The sequence below is a fragment of the Rhinolophus ferrumequinum genome, chromosome 10 (assembly GCF_004115265.2).
Source record: "Rhinolophus ferrumequinum isolate MPI-CBG mRhiFer1 chromosome 10, mRhiFer1_v1.p, whole genome shotgun sequence".
Classification (NCBI taxonomy): domain Eukaryota; kingdom Metazoa; phylum Chordata; class Mammalia; order Chiroptera; family Rhinolophidae; genus Rhinolophus; species Rhinolophus ferrumequinum.
The window spans coordinates 33,211,022-33,227,684 of NC_046293.1; the positions used below are offsets into that span (position 1 = coordinate 33,211,022).

At 32.8% G+C, this 16,663-nt stretch overlaps 1 protein-coding gene across 2 annotated transcripts in view; it reads left to right on the forward strand.

Moving 5' to 3' along the window:
• Window positions 1–16,663, forward strand: part of PDE3A (phosphodiesterase 3A) — a 282,403-nt gene that overhangs the window by 164,565 nt on the left and 101,175 nt on the right. For both annotated transcript variants that reach the window (XM_033117595.1, XM_033117593.1), the window contains exon 2: window positions 5,679–5,729. In XM_033117595.1, the coding sequence (XP_032973486.1) occupies window positions 5,679–5,729 (51 nt within the window). The remainder of the gene's footprint in view (window positions 1–5,678; window positions 5,730–16,663) is intronic.

The window sequence follows — 16,663 nt, forward strand, 5'->3', positions numbered from 1 at the left end:
TTTGAGGAAGGGAGAATCCCTGGTCCATTAGTATTTCTCTAGAGAATGTACTTTGTAATTTCTCATTAATGAAACTAATGATTAACTTTTGGATAACTTCATATCAGTGGAAGGGAATAAATACAAAGAATATACCTATGATTAAAAAGACCCAACTGTTGTAAAAATTTTAGCTTAAGGTAACTCAAATGTACCATTCCTGCTCCCACCTCAGGGTCTTTTGCATCTTCTGTTTCCTCAGCCTGGCATGCCCGTTCGCCTGGTACCTGTGTGTCTGGTGTTCTCACTTCATACAGTTCTCTGCTAAAATGTCATTTTTGCAGAAAGATCTTCCGTGGCCTGCTTATATAAACTAGTTCTGTCCCCAGCCCTTTCTCGCCATTATTCACTGATTCTCCGTCCTCTTCCCTACTCCAGTCTTCCTTATAGCCTTGTCATCACCTGGCACGTTGTATGTTTGCTTATGTTTAGTCTCGTTTCACCAGAAATGTAAGAGCCAGAATAGAGATGAATCTTGGTTTCTTCCCTGAACATAGTAGGCATACAGTAAATGTTTATTCGATGAATATGGGTTGAAATAAAAAGAGAGGACTGTGTGGTAACTTTTACAGGCTTATATGCATATTTATACATTTTCAAAAATACGTTTCAGTAATTTTCAAAGAGTGAAATAGGTGAATGGTTTTGTTGAGAGTAACGTGAGGACAATAGTGGTGACAGTTACTCTCTGTTACTACTTTTCTTTATTCATTATCTAAAACCTCTTTTTTAAGTACATGCAAAGAATTATTATTTTTTTTTAATCTTATGTCTAGTCATGGTTCTCCTGCAGATTTCATTCCTTCCATAATAGCTATGGCACATTTTTTCTCCCTAGACATCCCTAAAAAGGCATTAATTTTTATATAAACAAACAAAAACAATAGGAGAAAATAGCACAAGGGAAAATATATAAACAAGGAAGGAAAATATTTCACCTACAGAAATATACTTTCAACTATCTTCATTTCTCAGGCTATTATTAAAAATATCTCTGCTTGGACAGAACCGTTTTATTTCCATGCTGACTTCTCCTTTGCTTCTCCTGTGAACTTTTTAAATTTTGTGTTTGGCAGCAGTTTTGTTTTCCTTGGAACTCAGTGCTGTGTAAGATACTGTTAGCTGAAGGCTGTGATGTAGAAATTTATTATTAAAAATAAAAGTGAGAGAGAGAAGAATTTATTCCATAAGGATAAAAATCTTAGTGTCAAGGAAGTTAAGATTTTCAAAATTCTTTGTATAACAGATTGTGTTTCTTTCAAGGAAATATACTTTGTTTCCTAGGAATAAATTTAAGGGTCTTCATTTTGCCTATCCTGATTACTGGAAGCTGAAAAAGGAGGAAGGATACTGTTTTGTTTGTTTGTTTGTTTGTTTGTTTTTCCCAGAATTCCTTCATCAGCTGGAAAGATTTTGTTTGCCATCTGTAGGGATAAACTTGGTGACCTATATATTCCCAAACCTTCGGTAAGATGCTTATAAAATGTCCTTGCTAGGTGGAATACTCATAGTTAAATAGCCAAGAGAGTATCTTTTATAAATGGTGAGAGACACTTTTTTCTTCCTGAATTAAGCAGCCATGGACCTTTTATCAACCAGAATATATTTCAATTTCCTATTTTTATTTTTTTTCTAGTCTCAGTTTAAATCCTCCCTCTGTGTTTTACGTTTCAAGCACCTTTATATAACTAATCTTAAAATCATAAGCGTTTCTCCTCCAAAAACAGTATGGTATCATGTTAATAAACTTTGTCTCTCTTCCCAGCGTTGCCTAGATATCACGCTGCTATTCATTTATCCTGAAAGCTTGGTCCAGATGAATTCAATTGCAAACAGAAAAAAAAAATAATTCCACAATTTCAACTTCTGTTCCTCATTGTCCATGACCCATTTCTGTCTTTTATCTAATCCCATGATAATGTCAAATGACTGATTTGGTCATCTGCAATGTAATACTAATCCTAACCGGTCTGATTCAAATGATGTTTTGCCTTTCTCATTAATATAATATCAACATCAGTTTGCACTCAGTTCTGAAATTCATTGTGAAAGCTCTCCTCTTTACTATTTATTATAACTAACCAATTATTTTAATTTGTCTTAATCAGTAGTCAAAAGAGTAGGATAGGGACGTGTCTATGTACTTCCTAAAACATTTAGCCCTATAGTTCTGCTTTAATGGGAATATGTACCAGTGACCAAATGCTTCATTTTAATTTAAATAATGATGTAATATTAAACAAGCCAGACAGTTTGTCACCCGATGGATTTTTTAAAAAGGAATACTGAAAACATCCTACTTACTTTACTCTTTGGTCAATTATCTGAGGGCAGTGATCTTATGATAGCAAAATAAATGTGGTAGGCAAATAGGATAAAAATTCATATGCTATCATGCTTTAATATGAAATTTATTCTCACTGCCCCACTCTCCACCCAGAATCCCATCTCTGCCTAGTATGCTGTCATCATGAGAGATATAGAGACCTAATACCCTATCCAGTCTTCACCACCACTTCTTTCTCTGCATTTAAAAACCAAATTACATAAAATACTATAACAAACCACATATACTAACACTGAAATAATTAATGCTGATTTGGGACTCAGATTATTTTAATTCAAAATGATTTTTAGTGTTGTATGATTTTCTCAAGTGCAAAGGGAAACATATCTTGATTTCCATTGAATAGAGAAAATTCCAGTATCTCATTTATCATTTCAGAATTCATTTCTTTTTAGATTATATTTCACTTAGCATGCAGATTTCTATAATTTTTCATTACTTTGGAAAACTAGTTGTAGTATACATTTTAAATATTACCACATACTTGGTCAACTCAGACCATTATAATATAATAATGATACGAATATATAATACTACAATAGAATAGAATTCCTTTACCTTAAATCTCTCTCATACATCTATTGAATAATTCTGGGAAATAACTGTCTCCAATTCATAAAGTTTGCCAGGTTTGCTGTTTTATACTTCAAAAGAAAATGTCCGATTTAGAGAGTGAATTCTTAGATGTTTATTTTATAAGTTTTGGTTTGTAAATTAACAAATTTATCTTCTGTAGTAAGTGATGATCCAAACGAATCTACATTTTAAATGTTTTTTTCTTGGACTAAAAACCATCATGTTTAAGATAGTTAATGGCAGACTGCAGTGAATTCCATGCTTTGCTTATATTAGTTCTGATCCTGGCTAAATGCTACCTTCTTGGTTTACTACATATCATCATCACATATTCTGTCTTAAAACAGTATATTGTGAATTACAATTCATATTTGTGAGATTTATTTACCTCTTTTTATTGTGATACGCCTACATAGTAGAATTTACCAAGCTATCCTATTCATTTAATCTCATTCTCAGAGAGAATGATAGTCATAACAGACTTTTAGAAAGTAGTCTCTTCAGAAGATTTAGATAAAACAGTGAGGGAGAAGAAATGGTAAGCCTTCTGCTTAAAAATACTTTTTTCTCTAACAGCCTAGTACTCAAGTTTATCATATCTTTAAACTTGCCCAAACAAGCATCTTACATTCTTATTATTGATGAAAGGTCTTCCCAAGGCCTCAATAAGGCAGATGATTGAAATGCGTCAAGAATTATTTTTGATAGTCTTAGTAAACAACTAATTAAATGTTCTTAATGTATATTTTTCCAAATAAGACAATTTATTTCATTAGTTGACTAGTGTCTGTTAACCTTATCATAATCACCTTTAAATTAGTATTAATGAATATTTGCTATCAGATGTAATGCCAATAAGTCCAGAAATTAATATAAATTAAAGCGTGAAAGAAATATCAACTATATAAGCATTCAATTTTGAATGATGATTATCTGGGCTAATTTACCTCAAATTGTATGCTAGCCAAACTATAATTAAATTATTGCTTTAATTTCCAAAGCTTACAACTGACTATGTCTTATTAAAAATGAGTAATTTAAAATTATTTTGTTGTATTTTCCATTTGTTATACCGTGAGTGTTTCTCATGTCATTTTTAAAAAGGCTCTGAAAGCCAATTTTTAATTGCTATATACTATATTCTTTCCTATACTGTAATTTATTGGATAGTTACCCTTTTGTTGGATAGTACAGTGATAATATATTGTAATTACTGGATTTTTACATTTCTATTTATTGGTACAAAGGGTATGTATGAATTTTAAAATGTATGTAGTAAAATCACTATTACATTTGTACATGTGAAATATATATGTAGTGTGTGTTTATATATTTATAAGTGTGTGTATATAAATATTTGCTATATGCTAACAATATATATGCTCACTTATCTCATGAAATCCTCACCAATATTCAACATTAATTTGCTAATTTATTAGGAAACAATAATTTCTTATTATTTATACTGATTTTTTTAACTTTCAGTAAAATTAATTTTTACCCATAAATCTACTATCTAGTGATATTTATTCTTTAAATTCTCTTTATCCTTCCCCCAGTTATTTACTAGAATTGTGTTTCTTTCAAATTGGTACAGATCTTAATATACTGAAGATATTATCCATTTACTGTAGATATTTTGCCAATGTGACATTTGTGTTGACATTTGAAGATTTTATGTAGTTGAGTCAATTGATTGCTATTTTTTTTTAAGGTGTATAGTCTGTCTTGTTAGTGTGCTAAGTAGGAGTTCTTCATGAGTGGTAGGAGTTGGTATTCATGAGTAGTGAGTATACTAGACAGCTGAATAAAGTTTTATTCCTCTCACTCAATACCTTGTATTTCTTAATATTCTTCTAGTTAAAATGTTAATTTCTATAAATAAGTATCATGCTTTGTAAGCAAAGTAGCTCAGGGCTATTACAACAATGAGAATAACTTAATGTTCTATAGTCTCTGTTTTATGAAAATGTACATTATGACTTTGGGGCTTATTTCACATTAAATAATTTTATTCCTTAGAACACTATTTTTGATATTATCAAAACAGAATTAAAAATTACTGAAATATTTTGGCCTTCTGGTTTTTATCATTCGTGACAGTAGATTAAGCTACACGAGTGGATTTCTTCGGCATATTTTCCTAATAAACTAGAAGTTCAGTAATATGCAAATAAAGCTTAACATGGTTTAATATATGTCTACTATGTTTCCCCCAAAATAAGACCTACCTAGACATTAAGCTCTAATGTGTCTTTTGGAACAAAAATTAATATAAGACCCGGTCTTATTTTACTATAATACAAGACCGGGTCTTATACCATATAATATAATATAATGTAATATAATACAATATAATACTTATATTAATTTTTGCTCCAAAAGATGCATTAGAGCTGATTGTCCAGCTAGGTCTTATTTTCGGGGAAACAGGGTAGGTTGTTCTTGACAAAGAACTGTAAAGCTGTATATTAGCAGACTTTTTTGTCACACAGTGATATTAAAATATTTTTAAAACTACTGACAATTGAAATATTAACTATTAATTTAGAAGTTTGTTATATCATATATGTTCATTTATTCATGATGGATTAATGCATTATTATTAAAACGTACATTTCAAAGTCCTAATTACTCTTTAAAAGAAAGTGTAAAAATATTTGCCATGTAAAATAAGTATCATTTAATTTACTGTAATTATTGTATTGTCTTACAGCTCATGGGGCATTCAGAATGGGACCACAAACGAGGGCCCAGAGGATCACAGGTAAGTTTCTTGTCCTTTCCGTTTTTTCATTTTGTTTCTAAACACTTTGAGCCACGAGATTTCCAAAACTGAAGAAATAATAAGTAGAGAGACGAAGAGGCAAAATAATCATGCCATTTGTTTTTACTTAAGTTAGCTATAATTAAAGTCTGGTTTCAAATCCCAAAGGCTGAGGCCAATATATTCCTTCTAAGAGATTTCTGGTATCCCAGATTGGCTGTGTTTATATGAATGTAGATTTTATATTCATCTTGTCTCTTCAGAATACATTTTGATCAGCAACTCTCTTGATTTTACTCATTTCCTTTGATAATTTTTCTATGTATTTTCTTCTTTTCTCTATCTTCCTGTTTTTGGTTAAATATTTTGAAATATAATCAGAGTAAACCCTGAACTAATTACAGATTTTGTCTCTAAATTAACTGTCTTCGTCTTAGGGAAATAGAAAGATGAAAGGATCTATTATTTTGAAAAGAAACAAATTCTAAACCTTTCTATATTACCAGACTGTTTTCATTGTCTTACTTTATGTCTTAGGCAAGGAGAAAAGCTTCCATGACGCATTTATGCTTTTTAATGACCTAATTAGACAATGTGGATTTGTTTTGCTTCCATAATTACTTTGCCTAACAGAATAAAGGCTGAGTTCTACCCTAAGAAAATGATCTCTCCTCCTAGGGTATTTTGTGAAGAAATATAAAAATTATTTATCTCATAACAGTCTGTGTTTACCTGACTATAAACATGCCAAATTAAAATTAAGTAGGTGGAACATTTTTACGTCTGCTGCTCACATTTTGTATTTGCACTAAAAAATATGGTTAGAAGAGAGTTAAAAGTACAGTATTGTATATGAAAGTTCATTGTGAAATGTGAGATTCTCCCAAGTGTTTTATAAAATTGACGTGGGCCTATGCTGTCATTAAGTTTGCATGGATAACTATTTAATTTAGGCCCCTGGGTAAAATGAAAAACAAAACAAAACAAAAAAACAACTAAGTCTGTCAATTATTTTTAGTTTATATTTTAATAGCTATGCTTTTATTTTTGCCCATTATCAATTTGATTACTAAATAATATAAACCAGTCCAATTAAATTAAGATTATCCAAAAGAATTTATGCCTTGCTTTCCCTCTCACTTCCCCTTCCCCGTTTTCTCTGACAGTACTCCCTCTGTACACATCTATAGTATTTTAAATCAGAATTTGCTGAACGATGAGTAATGATGAAATTAATATATGGTAAATACTTTGTGATTCTAAACCAATTAAAAGTAAAGATGAGCACAGGTAAGAAATTCCATGGTTTCTGATTATTGTCACCAAAGGCATTTTGATATTCGAAACATGCTAAGTAACTTTCTGAGGATATATCCTTTCAAGTAATGTAGTTTTATATTAAAAAAATTATTGTTTTAAATATGTAATATTTACTCCACATATGATCTATTTGAATATAATTTATCATCAGGTTTGGATTGGTCACTCTAGCAATATAAACTGAAAAAATTTGTTATAAAAGTACATAGTTTATATTAACTTTAAACATAAAAATCCCAGAATGAAAATTTTAAAAATTCAACATATTGCACATACCTAGAAAACTTCAGAATTCTACACACACACACACACACACACACACACACACACACAAATATGTTCATAAATAACATTTGAATATATTTGAAAGGTTAAGGTGGTTCTGAAAAGCAGAAACATTAGAACATTCTTGCATGAATTACTATTATCAGCATTGAGGTCTATCTTAGACCTCTCAACTAGCTAAATAAGAGTTCCAAATGTAATATACCTTTGTCTCACTTTGATTCAAGTCATATAAAAATTATCAAGGAAAAAAAGCAAAATACACACCAAAAAATAAAAATGACAGCTACAACAAAAAAGGTTTTTGGGGAAATTTCAGATAAAGAAATTAAACATTAAGTAATAACTTCTTATCTAATTCTAATTCCTATTAGAAAACAAAAGACACTTTATGTATGTTTTAGATCATTGATTGATCCCTTCTTACTGTTATTTCTTTGGACAATATGTCTAAAACCTTTCGACCACTCAAAAGGAATTTCAGACAGACTGCATTTGAACACAGGTCTCTTAATATTTTACTAATGCTCCAAAGCCTTCCTCAAATTCCATCTCAGTTGAGTTTCACTGGAGAGAGGTTTCAAGTGCTTACTATGTGCACAGCACTGCGGTTGGTCTGACTTTAAAGGAAAAGTGAATGACAAGATTACTGCTTTCCAAGAGCTCACATGTTTTAGTTGGAGATAGAGCAATTCTTGACTATATAATTGGCATATAAGGCAGACTGTTAGGTATAACGTTAAACATACATACAAACAAACTGTGATAGGTGGGACAGGGTATTTATTTATCCCTAGAAGATCTGGGAAGTACTTGGAGTTGATGGTATCTGAGGTGAGCTTTCAAGGATGGGTACAGTTTCAGAAGTGCAAAAAGGGAAAGGTGGATGAAAAAGCTTGAATAAAACGTCTAAACTGGCAGTAGTGGGACACATTTGGACGTATGTAAGTTTTCTTTATAACTGCTTTATAAACACTGATTGGCTAGAGACTGTTGCAGGAACTTCTGTGAAGGAATAATTCAAAGAATGTTGATTCGATATGAAGAGGAAGGAAGGGGTAACAAGAGTTTGAAACCGAGTACTTGAAGATTTAGTGCCATGAACACAGACCAGTTTACAGAAAAGATGATGTGTTTAGTGTAGCAGTATTAAGTGAGAAGTGAAGATGACAATGCCAGAAGGGAATTTCAGAGAAATACTTGAGGTCCTGTTCTTGTACTCTGCAGCCACATTAGAGCAGAAGATGCCAATTCGGAAATACTAATCATACACATATGTTAATTGAACTACATCAGTAGATAGATCCTGGAATAATAACATTAAAAGAGGAAAACAGCAGAATGGCCGTTTGTTGGAGAAGACTGAGTGTAAGAGCTGGGAGGAGCCTGGGAAGAGAGTTAAAGCATGAACGTCCTCTCACTAGACACCCAGTTGAAGGAGAAATGAGGCAGAATCAAAACTAGTGTACCATCAAGTTACACCGAGAAGAGGGCAGAGACCACACACAAAGGTTCAAGAAAAGAAAACAAACATGGGAAATGCCTTTGGATTTAGTGATTAGAAGGACATTAGTGAACTATGAGAATGCAGTTTTGATCAAGAAGTGGTGGGAAGCAGAATACAAAAATTAAATGAATAGTGTAAGATAGTAGAAAGGTTTCTTGGGGGAGTTTTGTTTTAAAAGAAAGGTGGGATTAAGAAATAGGTGGCAGCAGAAGTGAGTGTAATTTATTTTTATGCTAAGGTGAGATGCATGTCTTCATAATTATTAATGGCAGAGAAAAAGTACCAGTGCAGAGAAGAAAACCCTGAACATTCTCAGTAGTGACCTGTTTAAGGACTGGGAAAATAGTGTGGTTTGGGGAAGGGAATGCACTTTCTTCCAAAGCGGCACCTATTCATGTGTCTTTCTCATAATCTACCAGCCCCCACCCCAAAGCCCACCATTCACTCTAGTTCAGAAAAACTGACCATGTTCTCAAATGAACTGCTGATAAATCCACCACAAAGCACAAACGAAGCCGCTTTGGAAAGAAAGGGGAGATATCTGTACAAGAGAGAAGAAATAGGCACGGATATTACAAAGTGAAAGGAAATCTGTGAGCCTAATGACTTCCATTTTCTTGGCAGATTGCTGATGTGAGGGGGTGGACTGCAAGTCAAATTTTAACCTATTTTACTTTGATTTAAAAAACACCAACGTATCTCAGGCAGTTTTTGAGCCTTTGAGGAGTCAAAAAATGAACCAAACAGCTTTGGCCTTCAAGAAGCATATAAGTTTATTTAAAGTCAGCCTTAGTTCGGAGGATAAAGAAAAACAAGTAGCTAGTATTGAGGGCATTAATCACTACCAGGATCGAACAAGCTTCTGGCTTTCCCCGTACATGCTTACTAAATAAGAGATTTTCTCAAATTTGACTTAGTCTTTCAAAATTGCGTCATATGTGCATTATCACAGAAAATAAGAAGGTGTACCTATCATATCAGATGTTTATCATTTAGAAAAATATACATCTTGCTTCACTTAATTCCAACACTTAATTGAATATGCCTCTTTGGACTCAGCAAGCTTTTAATGTAAGTTGATTTATTTACTTTATTCTTGATACGTTTGTGACATAATTTGTCACTTCACTCACAGCTTTCTGGCTGATTTTTCTTTCTCCTTTTTTTTTTTTTTTAAGTATGTTCTCTGAAATAATAGATTATCCAAATTAGGGAAGATGCTAAAAGATAAATAAACTTCCAACAGTATGCAGAACTCCTTTATCTGGCAGCATTCCCTGTAATACCAAATAAAGTCAAGGGATGAAATTCTCAGAAGGCAATTGTGTGTATGTGTGTCTGTGTGTGTTGTTTTTTCTTTTAAATTCTTGAAGAAAAGTTTTCCAATGGGAAGTTGAGGGAGACAATAGAAAATTGCTCTCCTATGAAAAGCTTCAAAGTGGTTGTGGCAGTGGTGGTGGGGGGCATTCCAAGAAGTCAATAATTTACTTATCTCTTCGTTGAGGTACTTTGTAGGAATAGATTATTTCAATTTTGTGACTTTCTAAATTTCCTAACATTTCAATATACTAGGAACCAGAGGACCTTATTTGTCAACTAGCAGGTTTTTTAGTCATTTAGTGTATGTATGTGTATATATAAGTATATATGTATGTATTTTTAATTTCAAGTGTACAAAACAATGTAATAGACATTTAACCCCTCACAAAGTGATAACCTCCCTCCCCCTATCTATTGCCTCTCTGGCATCGTATATATCTATTACAATTCCTTTGACTTTATTCTCTATGCTGTACTCCATATCCCATGACTATATATACTATATATATGTGTATATATATATACAATGTATACATATATATATATATATATTAAATTATAGTTGCCATACAATATTATTCAGCTTCAGCTTCAGGTGTATAGTGCAGTGTTCAAGCATCTACACCGTCCATGAAGTGGTCTCCCTAACAAGACATGTGCCCATCTGACACCGTACCTCACTAATCATTAGAGAAATGCAAATAAAGACCACAATGAGATATCACTTCACTCCAGTCAGAATGGCTATCATCAATAAATCATTTAGTATATTTTAGATGATTTACTGACTACTATACTAGCCAGGCCTTGCCAGCTAAAACTAAAACGTCTTATTGAAGAAACAGTTTTTTTGTGTACTCTCTCTAGTCCTCACATGATTGAAGTATTCCTTTAGACAATAAAATTCTAGTTTGTATGTTTCTAAATAATTGAAGTAGTTTATGTACAATACAGGAAGATAGTCCAGTATTCTGATGGGAAAAAAGCTGTAGGTGCACTAGGCTGTCGATATGCTTAAAAACAATCTGTTTCCTATTTAGTAGCATGGCTTTAATTGTCTACCACATACTGGAGTCTTCAAATTATAAAACTTCTAGAATAAGAAGCATTAACCCAGGTTAACTTTTGAGCACTGTTTCAAGTCTCAAGGATGAATTTCAATGGGAAGCTGTTATACTTCAGTATCTTGTCTACCTGGGTATTCAAGAGAATGGGTCTGTTGATAATAAGCTTCTGAAGTTGATTAATTTAAGGATTTGCCTTCTAGTAGTCTAATTTGGTGACAGATCAATTCTTTTCTGGGTTAAATAATTTGTTTCTAATAAGAGGATGTGAAGAGTAATTTAAATGCCTTCCAGACTTACCTGGAATAATGCCACATAAATTTATTAAAATTAACCCCATTTAATACATTTTAGAAAAGCAACCATCCAGATTCCCAAGAATTTATTCCAAGGGATTAATGTGAGCAAATTGGGAATCCATTATCACATGTCCCAGATGCCCAGTGTGTTAAGAAAGAATAATGCATGTCCTAGATGAAGCTGGCTGCTGGTGCTACTTTTTCAGAAAGTAGTGCTTTTACTTGCAGTTTCTTCTCCTATTTCATACTCCTTTTTCATACGCGTATGTTAACCTAACATCTGTTACCACTGACTTAGAAATTATTCAAATAATAATTTCATTTTTTGGCAACTCTCCAAGGAAAGTTTTTTTGTGTGTATTTTCTTGTTTTTGTTGTGTTATAAATTTGTTTGAATTTTGTTTATATGGACAGAGACCACACACCAAATATTTGTCTGGGCTCTACACATTTTAGCAGTGGCCTTGTCATTTTATACAATAGTGGCATGAAAGGACCTACTTGTTTAAAACTTATTGAATGACCCTTTTATCTTGGGGACTGTGGACACCATTCACATGACAAATGGACTGCCTTATGTTTGTTTTTTTTTTAAATCAGAAATTTCTGGTATGTTGCATGAAACAAAACAAAGATGGGTATACCCATCTTGTCCATTAAATCCTCCTCTACGTGTTTTAAATTTTACCAGTTAGGCAGATCTACCGTATTCGACAATTGTTTTTTACCCTCCACCCCTTGTTCTGTGAAATTGCATTTATCAAGTTACGTTTTAGTGTTATGTCTTTAATTTTCATTGACAAAAGTTATATGACACAGTCTTTGAAAATTTGTCCTGGTAGGGATATTTTTGAAAATGTCCACAGCCTCCACTGTGTTAAAAAGATGCAGAGACATTTATCTTTGTTCTCTGAGAGGGGAAAATGGTGTTTCTCTTTAACAACTGAACCCAGTGGTTTATTACTTCTGGATCATCTCTGGTCTCTCCCCAGTAGATGCCAGTAGCAAACTCCCCATTCTCCAGTTGTGATAGAATAATGTCTCCAGACATTGCCAAGTGTCCCCTTGGAGGCAAAATTCTTCTGTTTGAGAACCACTGAGAATACAGCATGATCTCTTTGCCATTCACATGGAAGATAATAAATAAATATTTACTGATTAATTTTGACAGTTTTATAGGAAAATAGGAAAATGCTTCTTCAAGCATTTATGCTTTCAAGCTTTCAGGTTCCACTTTACGTCTACCAAACAGTACTTTTAAAGAGCATATTTATTTTATTGTGCGGTAGTTTACTAAAGTAGAATCATGTCCTAGAAAACTAGGAGGAAAATAATGTCCTCTTTCCACACTTTAAGCATTCAAGTGATTTAGAAGAACAGCCTGAGAGAGAATGTGGCTCTACCCAGACAGTTGTTTCACAGAACGTGTGTTTCTGGTGAACTGATGGATGACCTTGAATAAGTCACTCTTTATTAAAGACACTGGTCTCTCTAAAAGGGCATCGATGTGTAGGAGTCAACCAAATCCACAGAAATAAAAGGGAAAGTTGCCGTTGGCATTTATGCTCACCCTGCCCTCTGTTTATAGATTAGTAAACATGTTGTTTAGTATTCACTGAAGGACCCTCTTATCTTGGGGTTTGTAGACATCATTCACATGTCACATGCACGGCCTTATGCTTGCATTTGCCAAATCAGAAGCTTCTGGTGAGTTATATGAAGCAAAACAAAGTAATGAAATAAACATCTATAGATGACAGGTGTTTGTATGCCAGAGCTATAAATAGATTAAGCAACAGTCAAATTTCCTAAATGCACAGAAATATACATTGAAAGAAATAAAAACAGTAATAATACCTAACACTTTAGCCGCAGATTGTTTCTGCCCACTTTTGCATTTTCAGCTTTTGTTATATATATTATATATATTTTTTTGTTTTATATATATCTGTATATACATATATATGTATGTGTGTGTGTGTGTGTGTGTGTGTGTGTATATATATATATATATATATTAGATAGCTTGGTGTAAACATTAAGAAAAATGATTAATTAATGCAAATATTTTGCATTTAAATTATTTTTCATTTAACTTCTTATAAACTAAATATAGACATTCTGGAAACTAATCTTGCAGCTCTAAAGTTTTGCCTTCTGCTTGCTAGAATAACAGAAGAAAGATATGCCAAATCGAGAGCTGTTAATTTTATTTTTGAATTTTAATATCTGACAAAAGGACATAATTTTTATTGCATGCTGGGTGATTTTATGCTATCTGTGGCATAGAGGAAGATCTTATTCTTCACTAATTATAAAAACATACTCTAAAAGGAAAGTTTAGGGGGTGGATTTTAAAATTTTTATTCTACTTAGAGATAAAACTGATGAAAAATGATTGTGCTGAATATCATTGGATTTTCATAGGAGACGAAAATATAAGGCCTTAGGATATATTTAGCAGAACACACCATCAAATAGAGTGGCAGATGAAGGTGCAATGAGGTGAAGAGGGTCCTAGGGCAGTTAGGAGGCCAGTTAGCTACAAGGGGTGAAGTAAGGCAATGGAAATAGGAAATGGTTGTTCTTTTAAGGTGAGTATGGACATCTGCTTTGGTGTACTAAGGTACAGGTTTTTGATATCTTCTTTGTACAATTCATAGAAATTTGAAGATAGTGAATGTTTTTATTTAATTTCTTAATAATACATACCCACGTTATATGTAAAAATGTGCATTTTTAACATGTAACAATCTTTTTTTTTTAATTTAAAGTTTATGGGTGTGACTATTGTTAGTAAAATTACGTAGATTTCAGGTATACAATTCTGTAATACATCATCTATATATCACATTGTGTGTTCACCATCCAGAGTCGGTTTTCTTTCCCTCACCATATATTTGACCCCCTTTATCCTCATCTCCCACTCCCCACCCCACTTACCCTCTGGTAACCACTAAAGTATTGTCTGTGTCTGTGAGTTTTTTTCTTCATTTGTTTGTCTTTTTGTTTTGTTGTTTTCAGGTTTATATACCACATATTAGTAAAATCATTTGGTTCTTGACTCTTTCTGTCTGGCTTATTTCGCTTAGCACAATAATCTCAAGATCCATCCATGTTGTTGCAAATGGTACTATTTCATCTTTTCTTATGACAGAATGGTGTTCTAGTGTGTGTATATATACCACATCTTCTTTATCCAATCATCTATCGAAGGAGACTTTGATTGTTTCCACGTCTTGGCCACCGTACATGTAACAATCTTATTTATGGTATAGGAGGTTTTCTTTGCTTCCACTAAGAGGTCACTTAGTAGCATTCCCCACGTGGTTTTATATTGTCATTAAAGCTGCTGATTTTTTTACAGAATTTTACGTTAGAGAATGAAGATTTCTTGACAGTTCCATTCTCAGCATTAAGTGATTGTCCCATTTTTGTATAGAATGTCGCCATTGTGTAAAAATTAGTAAATCTAAGGAATGGTGCTAATAATTATAAAGCAAAATTCTGGAACAACATTAGAGATACTGGTGAACTGAAATTATCTCAAAAGTCACAAAGATGAAGCTTCTTCTCAGGCTGGAATTTCCAGATCATAGAGGCTTTTTCTGTTTCTGTATTTGTTTTTGTGGTGATGCCTTTATACAATGACCAATTCCTGGAAAATTCTTTGTTACAAGTTAGAGTCTTCTCATTGGAAATCTGCAGGTTATCAAACTTGAATCAAAATACATCACTTGCTGAATCGTGTCCCTATGGTTAAGTACTTCTGGGAGATGGGTTACACTTGGATCTCTACTGCTATTTCCATTTTAGAATTTTGTAACTATGTTCTTTTCAAATCATTTTAACCTCAAGTCTACAGAATGTTGTTTGCACAACATCAGTGATACACGTGTGAACATCACTTAAAGAAAAAAAGATTTGGGAGAAAAAAAATCTCAGAAGGATATTGTGGAGGAGACAAACAGATGGAGTAGACATTTCAAAAGTAAACCAATTTGATCAGTCAGGAAGATGAAGAAATGCAAACAGTTGTAAAAGCTCTAGTTTTCAAAGGATTATGAGTAGAGGGATGAAAAAGAAGAGACCCAAGGGAAAAAAGATTAATAAATAGAGAAAGATCATTTTATGAAGCAAGATAAAGACATGGCCATTGCAGTCATGTAGAGAAGGTTAGAAACATACGTAAAAAGCCCTTTGATTTTGGGCATCATGATTTGGGGGTTTCCTATGTCGTAAACCCAGTTTTACTGGTCAGTATCCCTAGTCAGCATTATGGACTCGCTGCCCTACATTGTTGACAATTCTTCTCTGGTACTTCAAAAATGTGGCAGAATATGATGTGTGTTTATTATATTTTTTGGCTTTTGTATGATTTTTGAAAAACATTTCAATTCACCAAGTAAGTTTGTGAAATCTAATCCTAGGTCAGTTTTCAATGTAGAAATATGGCGTGACTTTAAATAAGTTTTGCTAAATAGTATAATTCCAGCAGTCAGTACTATTTTATGCTGATGGCGGCAATCCAACACAGTAGTTTTTTTAATAAATATTTCTAAAATAAATGAAAACATGTTAGAATTTATAAATTTAGAGTTCAGTTTATTCAAGTGAGTTTTGTTGAACCAGTGTATCTTGAGGAAATTTCTATTAATTCCTAATACAATATAGCAACCCGCTAGGATTTAGTGAAATTATTTCTAAAGCATAAATAAGAAGTTCAAAAGTCTTTTGTTTTATTTATGTTATTCCTCTGCCTTTGAGCTTCTTTATTTCAAAGCATACAGATAAGTCGAGATCTATCATTTTAATCTCTATGAGGCTATATTGTAGGGTAGTATTTTATTACTTGAACTGTAAGCTGACATTAGGGTACAAGGAAAACTTATGTTGATATGAATTAAAGAGAAGATAGAATTTAAATATATACCTTTCAGTTTAGGAACAAGGCCAGCGTGGCTCCTCTGTCCCTTCTTCGTTTTTCTTTTGCTCTTATGACGTGGACTTTTCAAGTGCAAGAGTGACGGTGTCTCACTCAGCACAAAGATCTGAAATTTACATAAGAACATTAATAGAAACTTATGACACATGATGGGACCAGGCTTTTCACTATTTTTGCCGTTTATTTGGCTTAAA